This window comes from Rhea americana, unplaced genomic scaffold, assembly GCF_003343005.1.
Source record: "Rhea americana isolate MKP2758 unplaced genomic scaffold, rheAme1 scaffold_272, whole genome shotgun sequence".
In the NCBI taxonomy this organism is placed as follows: domain Eukaryota; kingdom Metazoa; phylum Chordata; class Aves; order Rheiformes; family Rheidae; genus Rhea; species Rhea americana.
This window is the reverse complement of record NW_028186393.1, coordinates 1,041,095-1,055,483: the sequence shown is the minus strand read 5'-3', so window position 1 is coordinate 1,055,483 and position 14,389 is coordinate 1,041,095. Positions and strand designations below refer to the sequence as shown.

General features: G+C 37.2%; 1 protein-coding gene across 1 annotated transcript in view; it reads right to left on the bottom strand.

The window, feature by feature from the left end:
- Window positions 1-202: 202 nt before the first annotated feature.
- Window positions 203-14,389, bottom strand: part of SASS6 (SAS-6 centriolar assembly protein) — a 15,343-nt gene continuing 1,156 nt past the window's right edge. The window contains exons 2-17 of the mRNA XM_085308280.1: window positions 13,297-13,357; window positions 10,104-10,183; window positions 8,916-9,020; window positions 7,665-7,836; window positions 6,639-6,716; window positions 5,587-5,706; window positions 5,312-5,503; window positions 4,898-5,092; window positions 4,439-4,528; window positions 4,171-4,350; window positions 3,467-3,548; window positions 2,918-3,027; window positions 2,578-2,700; window positions 2,162-2,253; window positions 1,613-1,704; window positions 203-1,515 (exon numbers count right to left, since the gene is read on the bottom strand). Of these exons, the coding sequence (XP_085164406.1) occupies window positions 1,430-1,515; window positions 1,613-1,704; window positions 2,162-2,253; window positions 2,578-2,700; window positions 2,918-3,027; window positions 3,467-3,548; window positions 4,171-4,350; window positions 4,439-4,528; window positions 4,898-5,092; window positions 5,312-5,503; window positions 5,587-5,706; window positions 6,639-6,716; window positions 7,665-7,836; window positions 8,916-9,020; window positions 10,104-10,183; window positions 13,297-13,357 (1,858 nt within the window). The 3' untranslated portion in view covers window positions 203-1,429. The remainder of the gene's footprint in view (window positions 1,516-1,612; window positions 1,705-2,161; window positions 2,254-2,577; window positions 2,701-2,917; window positions 3,028-3,466; window positions 3,549-4,170; window positions 4,351-4,438; window positions 4,529-4,897; window positions 5,093-5,311; window positions 5,504-5,586; window positions 5,707-6,638; window positions 6,717-7,664; window positions 7,837-8,915; window positions 9,021-10,103; window positions 10,184-13,296; window positions 13,358-14,389) is intronic.

The window sequence follows — 14,389 nt, the reverse complement described above, 5'->3', positions numbered from 1 at the left end:
TATATTTAATATATACTTTGTTTTATATATATATATATAAAACATAAATTACATATCTTTATAAATGAATGTCTACATAAACTAGTCAATAATAATAAAGGTAACCTTCACTCTGCTGGAGTTTTGCTCCCCTTTAATCCAGAAATTTGTTGTTGGTCTTCCCTGTCCTAATACTAATGTAAATTAGAACAGGACTGAGATATGGAAAATAATCACATTTTAATTACCAGATTGCTGTTTGATACCAGCCTATGTATTTTACAATAAACAAACTAAATTCACATTAGTTTATATTTACCAGCTGCTAAAGAAACTAGAAATAGTAGCAGAAGCACAGACCTTAGAACAGGATGGTTGTCAGCAGGGGACTGTACTGCCGGTCATCTCCTAGGGCTGGTCCAGCAATGCAGTGTTACATGGTGAAAAGAATGAGCTGGGAAGGAAACTCCAGGAAAAGGTAAGGTGACTGACTACTACTGTTAWGAGACTTACGTACCTCATACTGCTACTTCACTAGAGTGGAGCTCATGTTAGTTTGTTAGAGTAACTAATTAATTGGAACAGAGTTGATAAAAACAACATTTAATATTTCCACTGAAATTTGCACATCTCAAAACAAGTGGATATTACATTAACATGAACAATCGTTATAAACAAATATACACATTTTGCACTGCAAGACAAGTCATTTAAATACAATCATTTCGTTGCACTTACTTACTTACTTAAAGATTTCATGCTTTTTCCCTTAGTTTGATGTTTAAGAGATAGAAGTATGTAAACAGTCTTTGAAAAATGCATAGTTTGGTGTTTGTTAGAAATACTTGCGTGCCTGTTCTTTACTGGGACACTGAGTGAAAGACAGCAGAGAATGAAGTTGTAACATGATTGATTCCACTATTCAGGATCCTTAGTATTAACCAGCTTATTTGCAAGTCTAGACAGGTTATTCAAATATCCTGTCTCTCAAATCAAGCAAATTTTCAGAATTAAATGCAGGAAGGATTGCACACGTTCCAGAAACTGCTGGAAAACTATTGCCTTATCCTTCCTCTGAAGTCAGTCAGTCAGGAAAAGTACTCGCACAAAAGCATGCTTCCTATCACTCAGGGAATGCCAGCGCGAGTACCTTCCGGCTGTTACAGAGCCACACTTGCCATTTCCTACAACAAGTCTGTTTTACAGCTTGTCTAATACGAAGTCAAATTTCTGTGCAGATCCCACAACTAACTACAGCAATGCTGCCTTTAAGGCTGAGATTGCTTTAAGTGAGTTTCTCAAAGAAAGCAGATTTGATCTTACTGGAGAAAAAAAAATTGGGTCACATTGATACTTCACCTGTAAGAAGTGAGTTATTTAATATCAGTTGTAGGACATCCAGAAATCCCCTGAATGGGTTGAGAGAACTCTTCTAACTTTAAAAACACTATTACCCGGGAAAATAAGCAGAGGCTGTTGTTACTGCAGCTTTTGGTGACGGTTGTGCTTTTGTTGGTAAGTAGGCTCTCAAATACTCTGTCAAAGAGCAGAAATAAGATACTGTTCATACAGCCATCACTATCACCTTCTAATAACATCAAACAAGATTTTGTTTTACTGTTTTCACACATACCTGCATTAAGTTCATTTTGACTAAGCCCTCGTAAAGGAATGCTGTCATCTTTTTTCTTGAAATACTTTGGTTCCAGCCCAAGATTATCACCACTATAAATAAATAATAAATACGTTTAAAAATCTCGAGTAGCTGTAGTTAGTTAGCAAGGCATTAATAAGTGTGAGTAGAGATTGAAAAAAAAGGTTTCACATAACAAATTGTATCACTCACGCAAACACTCAAATCATCACTGAGTAGGTAACAGCAGTGTGGAACTACTGGAGCTTTGTGACTGCTCCATCACCTGACAGCTATAGATTAGCTTGAGCATCAGACGGAACATAGAGCTTCTGTTCCTCAGGACCTACTCCTGAAAGCATGGACCTCAGTTTGACATCTGCAAGCCAGGCTTTTCGTAAGTAAGGTCATCAACATGTCACTGGACAGGCAGCTCACAGAACTAGCTTGGGCATGCACATTTCTTTCTTTGCTCAGTTTCAGCCAGATATAAGACAACATGCATTGCTTTAGAGAAAGCAAGAAGTACAACAGATGATAGATACTCACTTCTCTTTATTTGCTGGATGGCCAGTTGCAGCAGTCACTGTCTGAACATCTGTACATCGATTCATTTTAGAAAGCTGTGTGTTAAACTGAACCTGCAGGAAGATGAGAAAGTGTTACAGGATAACAACTTGAGCATCTCCAGGTATAACAGTGCACCTATAAGTATTCAGTGTGGACTTTTCAAGGGATGACTGTTCCTATGCCTTGCGTAGTACCTGTGTGCAGTATAGCATGCAGAAAAGCCCTAAAACAGGCATTTTCTATTTATTACCAGCTAATAGTGATAAAAGCGTTCTAGAGCTGGAGTCTTAACAGAAGTGGGATATGCGGTATGTATTTTGAGAAAATTTGAAACATTACACTTTGAAAATTTATGTTATCAAATTTTAACTAAACAAAAATGTCGTAACACCTGCCTTTGGTCCTGGACATTGTGGATTGGCACTTTTCCTACATGCTGGCTCAGGAAAATTCTGGAGAGCATAGAGAGGAGAAATGGGGTGACTGACTCCTAAGCTAGGAAAGGATGGTCGGTCAAGCTGCAAGAAATAATAGAAACACATGTTTAAAGAAAGCAACGATTTTAAATAACTTTCTTAAGCAATTCAAGATTCCCAAAGTAACGGATATTATTTCATAAAAAGATGCTTTCATGGTTTTTTTTGGCTCCCTAGACTCTTTTTTCAATGCTATAGATTCCAGGAAATAACAACGACATAGCATAGTAACCATACATTATTTATACTTGTATCTTACCATGCCCTGAGGGGAAATGCCAGTCTTAACACCACCATGAGGACTGCTAGACGTCTCTAACTTCCTTACCATCTGAATTTCATTCAGCTGTTTGTTTAGCCATGTGATTACTGCACAGGGGAGAGGAAAGGAAAAAAAAAACCCAAAACTCACTTCCTACCTATTACAAATTGTTTAAAATAGCAAGAAGCACTTCCTCAATAAAGTGATAATTCAGTCTGTCGTAACCCCGGMCGGTAATCCCCAGCATCACTAGAAGTGCCAGTTTCCTGAAAAAGCAGTTGTCCAAACAGTTTCCCCATCACACACCAATGTGTTCCCTCCTCTCCATGCTAAGCTAAGTAAGTGTAGCAAGGTGGCCTGTTACTCCACAACTGCCAACTGCAAGCAAGTATTCACATAGCTCTAGGTTGCTGCACACCCACTGCAGACAGAAGCTTATCTGCTAAACTGACAATAATCACAGCTATTAAAAAAAATTACCTTCATTAATTTTCAAGTAACATTATACTGTTCTACACAAGGAGAAAGGAAGCCATGCAAACTTACCATTTTCATTGGTTTTTAATAACTGCTTACTTTCTTCCAGTTTTTGTATTGTAGTTTCTAGCTGTTCTTGTAGCTTGCAAACCTGTAATGTTCCCATACTAATTTTAATGCTATCAGGAATACTACTTGTTAGAAACTAAAGCAAAATTCTAGTATAAATTAAAAGGTCAAGAACCTGAAAAAGTTCCTCTAAAATTATTTATAGAAGTTTGAATCCAGTTTTATGCAGAAGTAATATGATGATTCTTCTAAAATAAATCCTTTCAGCAGGAGGTTAGACAAGGTGACCTCCAGAGACCTTTTCAAGCTTAACTTTTTTATAAGTAAATAATAAAAGGATCTTAAGCAGGAGACTATCTAAAGGGAGAAAGAAAAGTTTACTCTGTTCCTGTTCTTCCCTCCCTTCATCACCTTTTACCTGAATATGCCCTCTAAAGCACGTTCAGTCATTTGTTATTCTGTTATTTAGTACTCTAAGCAATGCAATTTTAGTTTTCTCCCATATGTATATTTTACAAATCAGTTTATCATGAAAAAATGCAAAGTTGCACATTTAAACAAGTGTGTTAACTAACAGGAAATGAATCAAAAATTAAAATATTTTATATACAGGAACAATCTTAAGTTAAAAAAAAAGAAAAAAGAAAATCCACACACTATAAACAATAGTGTTTACACGACAGAGGGTTAGTCTATCATAGTACCTCCTGTTCTTTCATTTGAAGACATTGTCCAGTTTCCTGCAATTCTCTCTGCTGCTTTTGAAGTCTCTCTTCTTTCTCTGCCAACAGTTTTTCTTGCTGAATTGTTACTGTATTTTTCAATTTCAATTTACTTATTAGGGTTTTCAAATCTCCTTGTAATTTCTTGATGATTTCATTAGCCTGTAAAAACCATCAGAAATTTTCAGAATAAGTAACACCTAAAAATAAAGGAATACATTTCATAAGGATAATGACATGCTCAACAAACCTTGAGAAGTTCAGCTGATAGCGACTTAATTGTTGTCTCAAGTTTTTCAATATGACTTTGTTTCTTTTCTGTACTCTCTTCCAGTATCACCTTTAAAAGAATGTAAAAGATTTTACAGTTCTAATGACAGACACACAGCAGACATCATTTCTAATTTTAAATAGAACCTCAGTAATTCTTTGAGCACTAACCCAGTCTTTACAACAAATAGTCTTGAATCTCAAACAAACAACAGGATCTCCTGATTCATCCTTTTTTGTTTAAAAGATTTACTTCAGAAAATCCTCAATTTACTGAAGTAGTACAAAATACTAAAGCATCCTTTTGATGCCAAAATTTGGCATCTTTAAAGGGCATTTGGAAACTTGCTACATTCATAAAATTTGATTATCTATAGAGGCTGCAATTAGCAAGGTTCTACAGAGCTTTAGAGAGAATTATTTTTAAACTTAAAACAACCTTTTGCTCTTGTGTTGCATCCAATACTTCTTTTGTTCTAACAACCAGTTGATCCTTATCTTTGATCTCTTGTTCCAGAACAGCAGCTCGCGTTTGTAACTGATTAATGAGCTTCTCTTTTTCATGACACTCAGCATCCAGAGTACTGTTCTCCCGACGCAGTGACAACACCTCTTGCTTTGCCCTTTGGCATTCCTAGAATGTTGGGAAGGAACTTTTTTTAAAAAATATTTATATATATATATATATATATATATATATAAAGTCTGCAACTTAAACAGATATAGAGAAGCTGAACAGACACAGTAAGAATGCTGTATTTTTATCTGATCAGACAATACATTACATGCATAGGCAGGCAGTGTTTATGCTTTAAAAATAATAAGTTTGGTTACAGAAATTAATAAGCCATACATCATCTACTCCAGAGAGCTTTGCTTTCAGTTCTCTAACTGTGGAGTCTCCTTTATATCTCCTTTCTGTTAGATCTTTATTGATGACCTCCAGTTCTGAGAGTCTGTTCTGTAACTGCTGAATACTCTTCTGATGCAAACTTTCTAATTCCTTTTTCTGTTGTTCATGCTGTTGCTGGTACTGAGCTTGTGCCTATAAGAAGCAAAGCAAACTAAGCAGCTGTCCAGTAAATCTGAAAATTAGTAAGACTATTGTTGATTCTTCTCTTGTCATACCTGAAGAGCTCTTTCCTTTTCATTTGTCAGTTCCTGTGTGTGTTTACTTGTTAGAGCTGTGGTACATGTTGTCCATTCATTTTTCAATTTGTCTAGTTCTTGGCTCTTTTCGGACAAGCTCTGTTTGACAAAACATAAAGAATCTTGAAAAATTAAGTATCGATACTAAATGATTCTTTACAGTTGCTTCTTAAAAGGACATGAGGCTATTACATACAAAAAGTCTGAGCTTCTGCACCAGACACTGAAATACATGTTCATTCTACAAACAGGAAAGAAAGACACTGAGAAACTAAACAGCATCTTTCTGACATTCTGGATAAAATAATCTTCATTCACCATTTTATCGTCTTCCAATTGTTACTTAAGACTAGAAAACAATTTTTCTGTTTCGTGGTGGTCAAAAAATCACCTTGACCTGTAGCTATCCTCCTCTTTAAACACAAATATGAAGTCACTGCTGGGCCCCGCTATGAAATTGAACAGTGGCACAGTAACATAACACAAAGACTTCCTATTTATCTATCAGTTTTGCAATTTTTGCAAATAGGAAGATTTCCAACCATTCACAGAATATGTACAGAATATGTGCCATTATATTAGCATATACATCACATTTGTGTATGTAGACAGACACACATGCACTGTTATATAAAATAAAGTACAGTTATATGAAAATCAATAGTAAGAACTGAATGTCATTGTTCAGTTGTAAGCTTCACTTTTTCTTAAGAAAAGTGACAGCAAATTGCTTTCATGTTTTTCCTTTCACCTCACTCCCAAGTGAATTGTCTTGCCTAGACAGTGGCTAATCTTCAGAGCCAACCAGCTCACCAGAAGTATATTCTCCACAGGGTGCTTTATATATTTTTTAAGTGCCAATATAGAAAAGAAAACAATGTAGAATTCTTTTCTTATTATTATTATTTTAACTATATATAAATTTTCCTAATGGAATTTTGCAGTTTATGATATGTGTTCACATATAGCATAGTTCACCTAACTTGTAAAGTACAAGCAACATACAACAGGAAAGATAAAGTTTACATTACCTGTTGAGTGTAGTTCAACTGCCTGGTAAAATCCTCTTCAGTTTTTTTAAGCTTTTGTTCCAACATCTCTTTGTCTTCCTGTATATAAATTGACAACAACTCAACTCTTTGTAATTTAGCTTCCAAAATACAAGTAGTATTTAGCTTCCACTGTATCAGCCTATCTTGTCTAATCAACAGCATATCAATTGTTTTTCTGGCAAAATATCTTTTTAAATAAATTTCACATTGAGTAAGATATAATTCATAAATTTAAAAACATACCCTAGCTCAAGGTAAAAATCCTGAATTAAACCCGTATCAAATTTCTATAAGGAAACAGGAGCTCATCATAAAGACTTACAAAGGAGTTGCATGAATAAACATGAAATCCTATAAATTTGTTACAATAGCTTATCAGGTGGCTATAAACATTGCAGCACAGTAAAGAGACAAATCCCATTCTATCTATGAAACTGAAATACAGACAATAGCCAAAGTGTGTATCTAACTGAGATCATTAATTTATTGTTAAATAACACCTAGCATGCTACCAACTGCATCAACTTTACAATTTTCATTTGTTGTTTACAGAGACTAGTCCTTTGAAGGCCATAAAGCTTTAGAGTTATATACACGTTTCCCTTGAGCCAGCTAGAGAATTAAAGAGTCTTGAAATTCACAGTATTTTACTTTTGCAGTTGGACTAAGAGTCAGCACAAGGTGATAAAGCAAGAAATGCTGAAGCATTTAACAGCTGAACACTACACGCACTTCATGTATGAAATGCTATAATTTGAACTAGCGGAAAATCAGGTGTTTGGTTGAGTACATGTGTTAATATTTTCATTGCTACAGTGACAGTAATAATTTGGTTCTAACACATACCCAAAAAACTGTATGCAATATCATACATAAACTAAAAAAATAAACCAGAACATGATTCACAAAATTTGGTATGTATTTTTGAAGCAGTAAGACTGAAAACATGCTTAAAGACACACAGTATAAGGGCCTAGATACAACTATGACAAACCTTCACTTTACCTTAAGGCATTTCAAACAACTGGCTAAAAACTTCTTTATTTCTGCATCATTTCCTGGTAGGAATTTTAGAGAGAGATGTGTAAGATGTTTGAAAGGGTTTGTCTCCACCACATTTAAAGAGACAGGTGTGTGATCCAGAACAGACGCTGAAGAAACTAACTGCAGCAAAAACCTAGAGAAAAAACAAAAATAACCCAACATGTTCATTACATATTTCTTTACTGAATCTATCTGTATATCCTACAAGTTATTTTCAAATAAAATATATTCTTATACATGTAATAAAAAGGCTGTTCAGTTTGGAAAAAAAATCAATGCCTGTGTTGTAGTTGATACTACAAGTAAGTATCAACTAATTTACTCACACTTTGTTACAAACACACGAAATTAATCAGATAATTTATCTGTAAGATTTTCAAAAGCTTGCCTAATGACTCCAGGATCAAAAAAAAAAAAAAACCACAACCAACCAAAATCAAATAAAGCATTTGTAAACAAATTCACAAGGAAAACAAGCTCCTGATCTTTATGCATCCCATTACCAAGGAACATTCACAGTACCTAGTGTGTACTTTGGGAAGTGGTGTAACTCCTAAATGTAGGCTGTCTACAGTATTCACACATGGAAAACAACATACTAAAATGTTACCACAGGAAAGAGTAAGCTGTATGTCTCCCCCTCCCACGTTAATATCTGAACACCATGCTACATAATTGTTTTTATTTTTGAATTAAGCACTGTTTTGGGCTTTCTTTTTTAAAAGAAATTCTGAGGCTATACACCAGGTAACACAACAGGTTTTAGCACATGGTGACATTTAAGGACAAAAATTGCAAAACAGAAACAGTCTTTCAAGCTAGGTAAAGTGATAGAGACAACCCTTATCAAAATACCTTATAGCCTTTCCTGCTTCTGTGAAATTGAAAGATTTACACCTCAGTCCTTCAAATTCAGATTAGCTTCCTAGCATTCAGCTGTTCAGCAGAGACCTAGCACTGCATTCTCACCCATCTGCCAGCTTATCTTCAGCTCAGATAGGGAGACTGTTACTAAACATCAATCCTACTGCTCAGGCCTCCCAAGACTCARTAACATCCACCGATCAATATTTAGATGTCTCCAGAGTAAGGTTAAGTTATCCTTGTTCCACTGACTATTTTTAGTCTTCGAGTATTTGACAAATGTATTTTAAGACCTTAAAATACATAAACACACACACATAAATATAACATGACCCATTCATTACCTACCTTGGGATATCTTTGTTCTGCTCCTGAATACATTGTAGAAGTAGATCTATAAATTTTTGCGGGAAAGCAGAAAAGTCTACCAAGAGACCCTGCTGAGATTTTAAACTATGCAAAGAGATAGGAAACAAACATTAACATTACATAGAGATGTTGCTTATTTCCTATGAAATATTTTTTTACACCAGCAGAAAGAACTCTTTCTGATCATGCTATTAAAATTTGTTAGTATATTATTTTCAACCCTGAATACAGAAGAAATATGATCATGTCTTTGATAATAATCACCAGAGGTTATTTTTAACTTCAGGAATTCTTACAAGTGGGCTGCACCAAAAGAGGTTATTGTGGCAGAACAAACATATTCCTTTAAGAAAGGCTTCCTTACAGCAGTACAGCGAGGCTATCAGGTAGGGCACCGGGGAGGAACAAAGGCCAACACTTTGCAGATGAGGGGAGATTCAACCATTCAAAGATTTTATCTGCCTACTTGCTTATTTTGTGCATCTTCACTATAGTTGTATTAAACTCAAGGATAGAAAACGATTTTCAGTGGAGAGTGTGTAAGCCAGACTTTGCATAATGAAACATTTCTTTCAAACAAGCTTTACAAATACTGATTTACATTTGCCTTTTGACCATGACCACATGCTGATCACGTTTGTTTTTTTTTAAACTAAATTCTTCATGCCTAGTGCCCAAATCTAATGATCAAATTCTGAGTAATTACAATAAACTGAGACCCAAAATTGCAATTAGAATGCAAAACAAATATAAGGCAAAGGCCCAATTCTGTAAATCTCTGTTCATGCAAATAGTCTTTCCTCTTGCAATTAGTTCTTTAAATAGTTTACAAGCAAATAATAATCTATAAGAAGYAGTGATGATAAACAGAAGATGCAGGATGATAAACCGTGGTACTGTAGCTACACAGGGAACTTAACACCAGGATTCTCCCATTCGTCTGTGTTAGCCTGAGCAAACCACTTTCCTATGCTTCAACAGTTTCACTGGCTGGTCAAAGAGAACAATACTACCAAAATACTGAAAAAGAAAAAACAGCTACAGATGAAAAGTGCAAAAACCTAAATTCTAAGATAGATTTTTCTAAGATAAAAATATCCTTTCATTCTTTATTACTATTTCTAAATGTTTCACAAACAATACATTGGTATTGGTAACTTTACTTACCTTTGAAAGTCCTCCTCAGATATGACAAGATTATAAAGGAAAAAAGGATCAGAATCATCAGTCAATCGCACAGCTAAATCCTGAAGAGAAAGATATTTAAATATGATTTAATACTATAAACAATTCTGTAAAGATTATTTAAAAATCACAAGCTAAAATTGTAAAGAATATGTTAAATATTTTTACTTTTTACCAAAAGTAAGCTACAGTGGTAACAAATAATTTAGAAGGGAAAAAAATTAACATTTAACTCAATTCCATTTCTAAATATTACAGTGTGAAAAACAGCAAAACTATTTCTCACAAAAATAAACCAGATGAAAACCCTTTAGCCTTCAGTTAAAGGTTCCACAAAGATTTCAAAAATCTCTCCCTTTCAAAAAAAAAAGGAAAGAAAAAAAAAAAAGAAAAAAAAAACATAAAGCAACTCTTTAGTACGTTTCCCCAGCACTATGTTGACACAGGAAACTACAGGCCGGTCAGCCTCACCTCCATCCCTGGGAAGGTGATGGAACAGCTCGTTCTGAACGTCATCTCCAGAYATAGGGAGGAAAAGAAGGTGATCAGGAGTAGCCAGCATGGACTCRCCAAGGGGAGATCYTGCTTAACCAACCTGATAGCCTTCTATGATGGAATGAATGGGAATGATGGAATGGGTATATGAGGGGAGAGAGTGGATATTGTCCACCTTGACTTCAGCAAGGCTTTTGACACTGTCTCCCATAACATCCTCCTAGAGAAGCTCAGGAAGTGTGGGTTAGATAAGTGGACAGTGAGGTGGATTGAGAACTGGCTGAAAGGCAGAGCTCAGAGGGTCGTCATCAGTGGCACAGAGTCCAGTTGGAGGCCTGTGGCTAGTGGTGTCCCACAGGGCTCAGTACTGGGTCCCATCCTGTTCAACTTCTTCATCAGTGACCTRGATGAGGGGACAGAGTGCCTCCTCAGCAAGTTTGCTGATGATACCAAGCTAGGAAGAGTGGCTGACACACCTGAGGGCTGTGCTGCCACTCAGAGAGACCTGGACAGGCTGGAGACCTGGACAGGCTGGAGAGAGGAACCTCCTGAGGTTCAACAAGGGCAAGTGCAGAGTCCTGCACCTAGGGAGAAATAACCTCGTGCACCAGTACAGGCTGGAGGCTGACCTGCTGGAGAGCCGCTCTGCAGAGAAGGACCTGGGAGTGCTGGTGGGTGACAAGTTGACCATGAGCCAGCAATGTGCCCTTGTGGCCACAAAGGCCAATGGTCTCCTGGCATGCATATTAGGAAGAGYGTTGCCAGCAGGTCAAGGGAGGTGATCCTGCCCCTCTACTCAGCCCTGGGAAGGCCACATCTCGAGTACTGTGTCCAATTCTGCGATTCCCAGTACAAAAAAGACATGGAGCTACTGGAGAGAGTCCAGTGCAGGGCTACAAAGATGATCAGAGGACTGGAGCATCTGCCCTATGACAAAAGGCTGTGAGAGTTGCKCCTCTTCKGCCTGGGGAAGAGAAGGCTGAGGGGGGATCTCATCAGTATCTACAAATTCTGTAAGGGAGGGGTTGGGGCCAAACTCTTTCCAGTGGTGCTAAGTCACAGGACAAGAGGCAACCGGCACAAACTGAAAATCAGAAAGTTCCACCTAAATATGTGGAAAAGCTGCTTTACTGTGAGAGTGAGAGCACTCTGGACCAGGTTGCCTAGAGAGGTTGTGGAGTCTCCTTCTCTGCAGACACTCAAAACCCACCTGGATGCAACCCTGTCTAACATGCTCCAGGTGACCCTGCTTGAGCGGGGGGGGGGGGTGGACTAGACGATCTCCAGAGGTCCCTTCCAACCTCAACCATTCTGTGAGCATGAAATAATGTGTATACCCCATTTTGAGTAAGTAGCACACTATAGTATATCACTAACACATTGTTCCCAGTCTGTTTCTGATATCTAAAAAGGAGTAAGATCTTATTCAACACACATCTCTTGTCCTCCCATAAAACTTTTAGGGCATACTCTAGTATGCCTTAGTATGTCAGTTTGAGAATATATCTCCTAAACAATTTATATATCTGAACAAGGAATCTAAGCTAAGCAAGCGAAAACCAGATGCAATTGAAGTCCAGTAAGCCTATCAGCATTATACTGCTTAGCTTTTTAAAATAAGCCAATTTGATCACTTGAAATCAAAAACAGTGTTTTGGAAAAGCTGCCTTCTTTGTCAACCCTACTCTTTCACTACAAGGCTGGGGCTATGCAAAACACCTGCAGCATTAGGTCCAGGCACCTGTTCTCCAGAAACACAGCTCAAACCTGTGTGAAAAACATAGTACTTCCAAACAGAGAGGAAGAAAAGACAGTAGCAACCTGGATAAGAATACCTGTTTGGTTTTATTTCTCATGCACTGATCCAAGTGTAGGAAGTTACCAATCTAAAAAGAATGCTCCCAACTGGATTTCCAGATACACAGTCCTTAACTGAACACTTCTTAATATTCATAACAGTTAGCAGAACCTTTTAAAAATGCTGTACTGCTTTAYGCACAATATTGTTTTGTTAAACATACCACTAACTAGTGACTATCCACAATCTTAGCATCATGATAGATACAAAGTTTAAATAACAAGTTAGACATACAATAAAACAGATTTTATAACCTCCAATAGCAATTTCATGGTATTTTTCCTAGAGAAAGATCTTTTCCCCCAGTATTTCACAAAAGCCAATTTTACTACAAATTTAATTCATCAGTTCTTTCTTACCTAAATTCCCTCATGTTTGGATGAACCCCAAACATTCAAAAATGCTAACACCTATATTGATAAAAAGCAAAATATTGCATCCGCAAATAAGTTACCATTTTCGTTAGCTAGAAACAGGACTTTGCAAATATAACTGCTGTTCTGTAGTTTTCAATAAGAATTGAGCATATTTAAAGAAAAACTGCTCTTATGCTTCAACTCTGCTTCTTTTCAAGGTCTCCAAACACTTAATTCTCAAGTTTATTTAAATCAATGAAACAGTAAAATTAAGAAAGGAGGCCAAAAAGGCAAGAAAAAAAAAAAACTTATCAAACCAACTGAATTATTCAATAAACATTACCAAAGATAAAATGTTAAGTGACAGAAATATTAAAAYCTTATTCTACTTTTCCTTTGCCCATTTTCCCTATTATTCAGTGAAATATTTGTGTTATTCATTCAATCTTGTATATAACTAACTCACTTTTTTATGAACAGGATTAGAAATTGATCGTAGCTCAATATTCACGCGAACATTTAACCTCCTGTGTATAAAAAGAGGCAACACAAATCAAGAAAAAATTTCTCAAATAACACATATTCATAGTTACATAACATGAATCAGACATTCAGAAAGTGAAAAATAGGCAAATGTATCACGAAAGTTCCCAACAATGACTGCTACTAAGAAATCTGGAAGGGCCATGATTTCAATTAACATTACATCTCCTCGGTCAGTTAGATTTTTTGATTGCTTATTATCTACTGAACTTTAAATAATAAGGCTGAAGTTTCCACTGCTCTTACTTGTCCAAAACTAAAACTTTTGGGAAATTTCTGCTGAAATTTATTAACAATTTCCAAGAGTGAAATCATCATTTTTACAAATCGTCATATCAATACTTTCACCATGCTTTGGGGTCACAGACAGAGAAGTTTGCAGGGAGGCATGTTTTTAATAAAGAAGGCTTTTGAATGTCCCATGCAAAGCTTTGCCAAACTAGAAATACAACACAGCACTAGAAATACAACACAACTGTCATACTCCTGTTCGCAAACCTCCTGGAAAACAAAACACTTGGAGATCAACACGATAGTCCACGACAAAATTTCTGTTTTTAGTTTCCAAACTCTAATAAAAACAACTCACTTTTCCTCCTCTGTGTATGTTTACGATTTAAACAGAGCTACCTAGTTTCCACTCACTTCTTGTAGAGTAACCCGCAAGGTTACCTACACTACAAAGCGCCCCAGGGAAGTGGGCCCGCGGGCCCAGAAAAGCCCGGAGACTCGCACACGTTGCCCACCGGGGACGAGGCCTGCACTGCTCACCGCGTTTTGAACAGGGGTTCGCAGGTGGCACCGCGGGGCTGCCCAGAGCAGAAAGCGCCTCTCGGCAAAASGCGCTTGGGATCTATGTTCCGGTGGCACTAAGCACCGGGGAGACGCTGCAGGAGCCCGCAGCAGGCCGGCTGCGAGGCGCCGGCGCCTCCCCGGGCAACCGCGGCGCTCGGCAACCCGCGCCGCGGCCAGGCCAGGCCCGCCGGGAGCCAAGCGTGCAGCCCCCCCCACCCCCC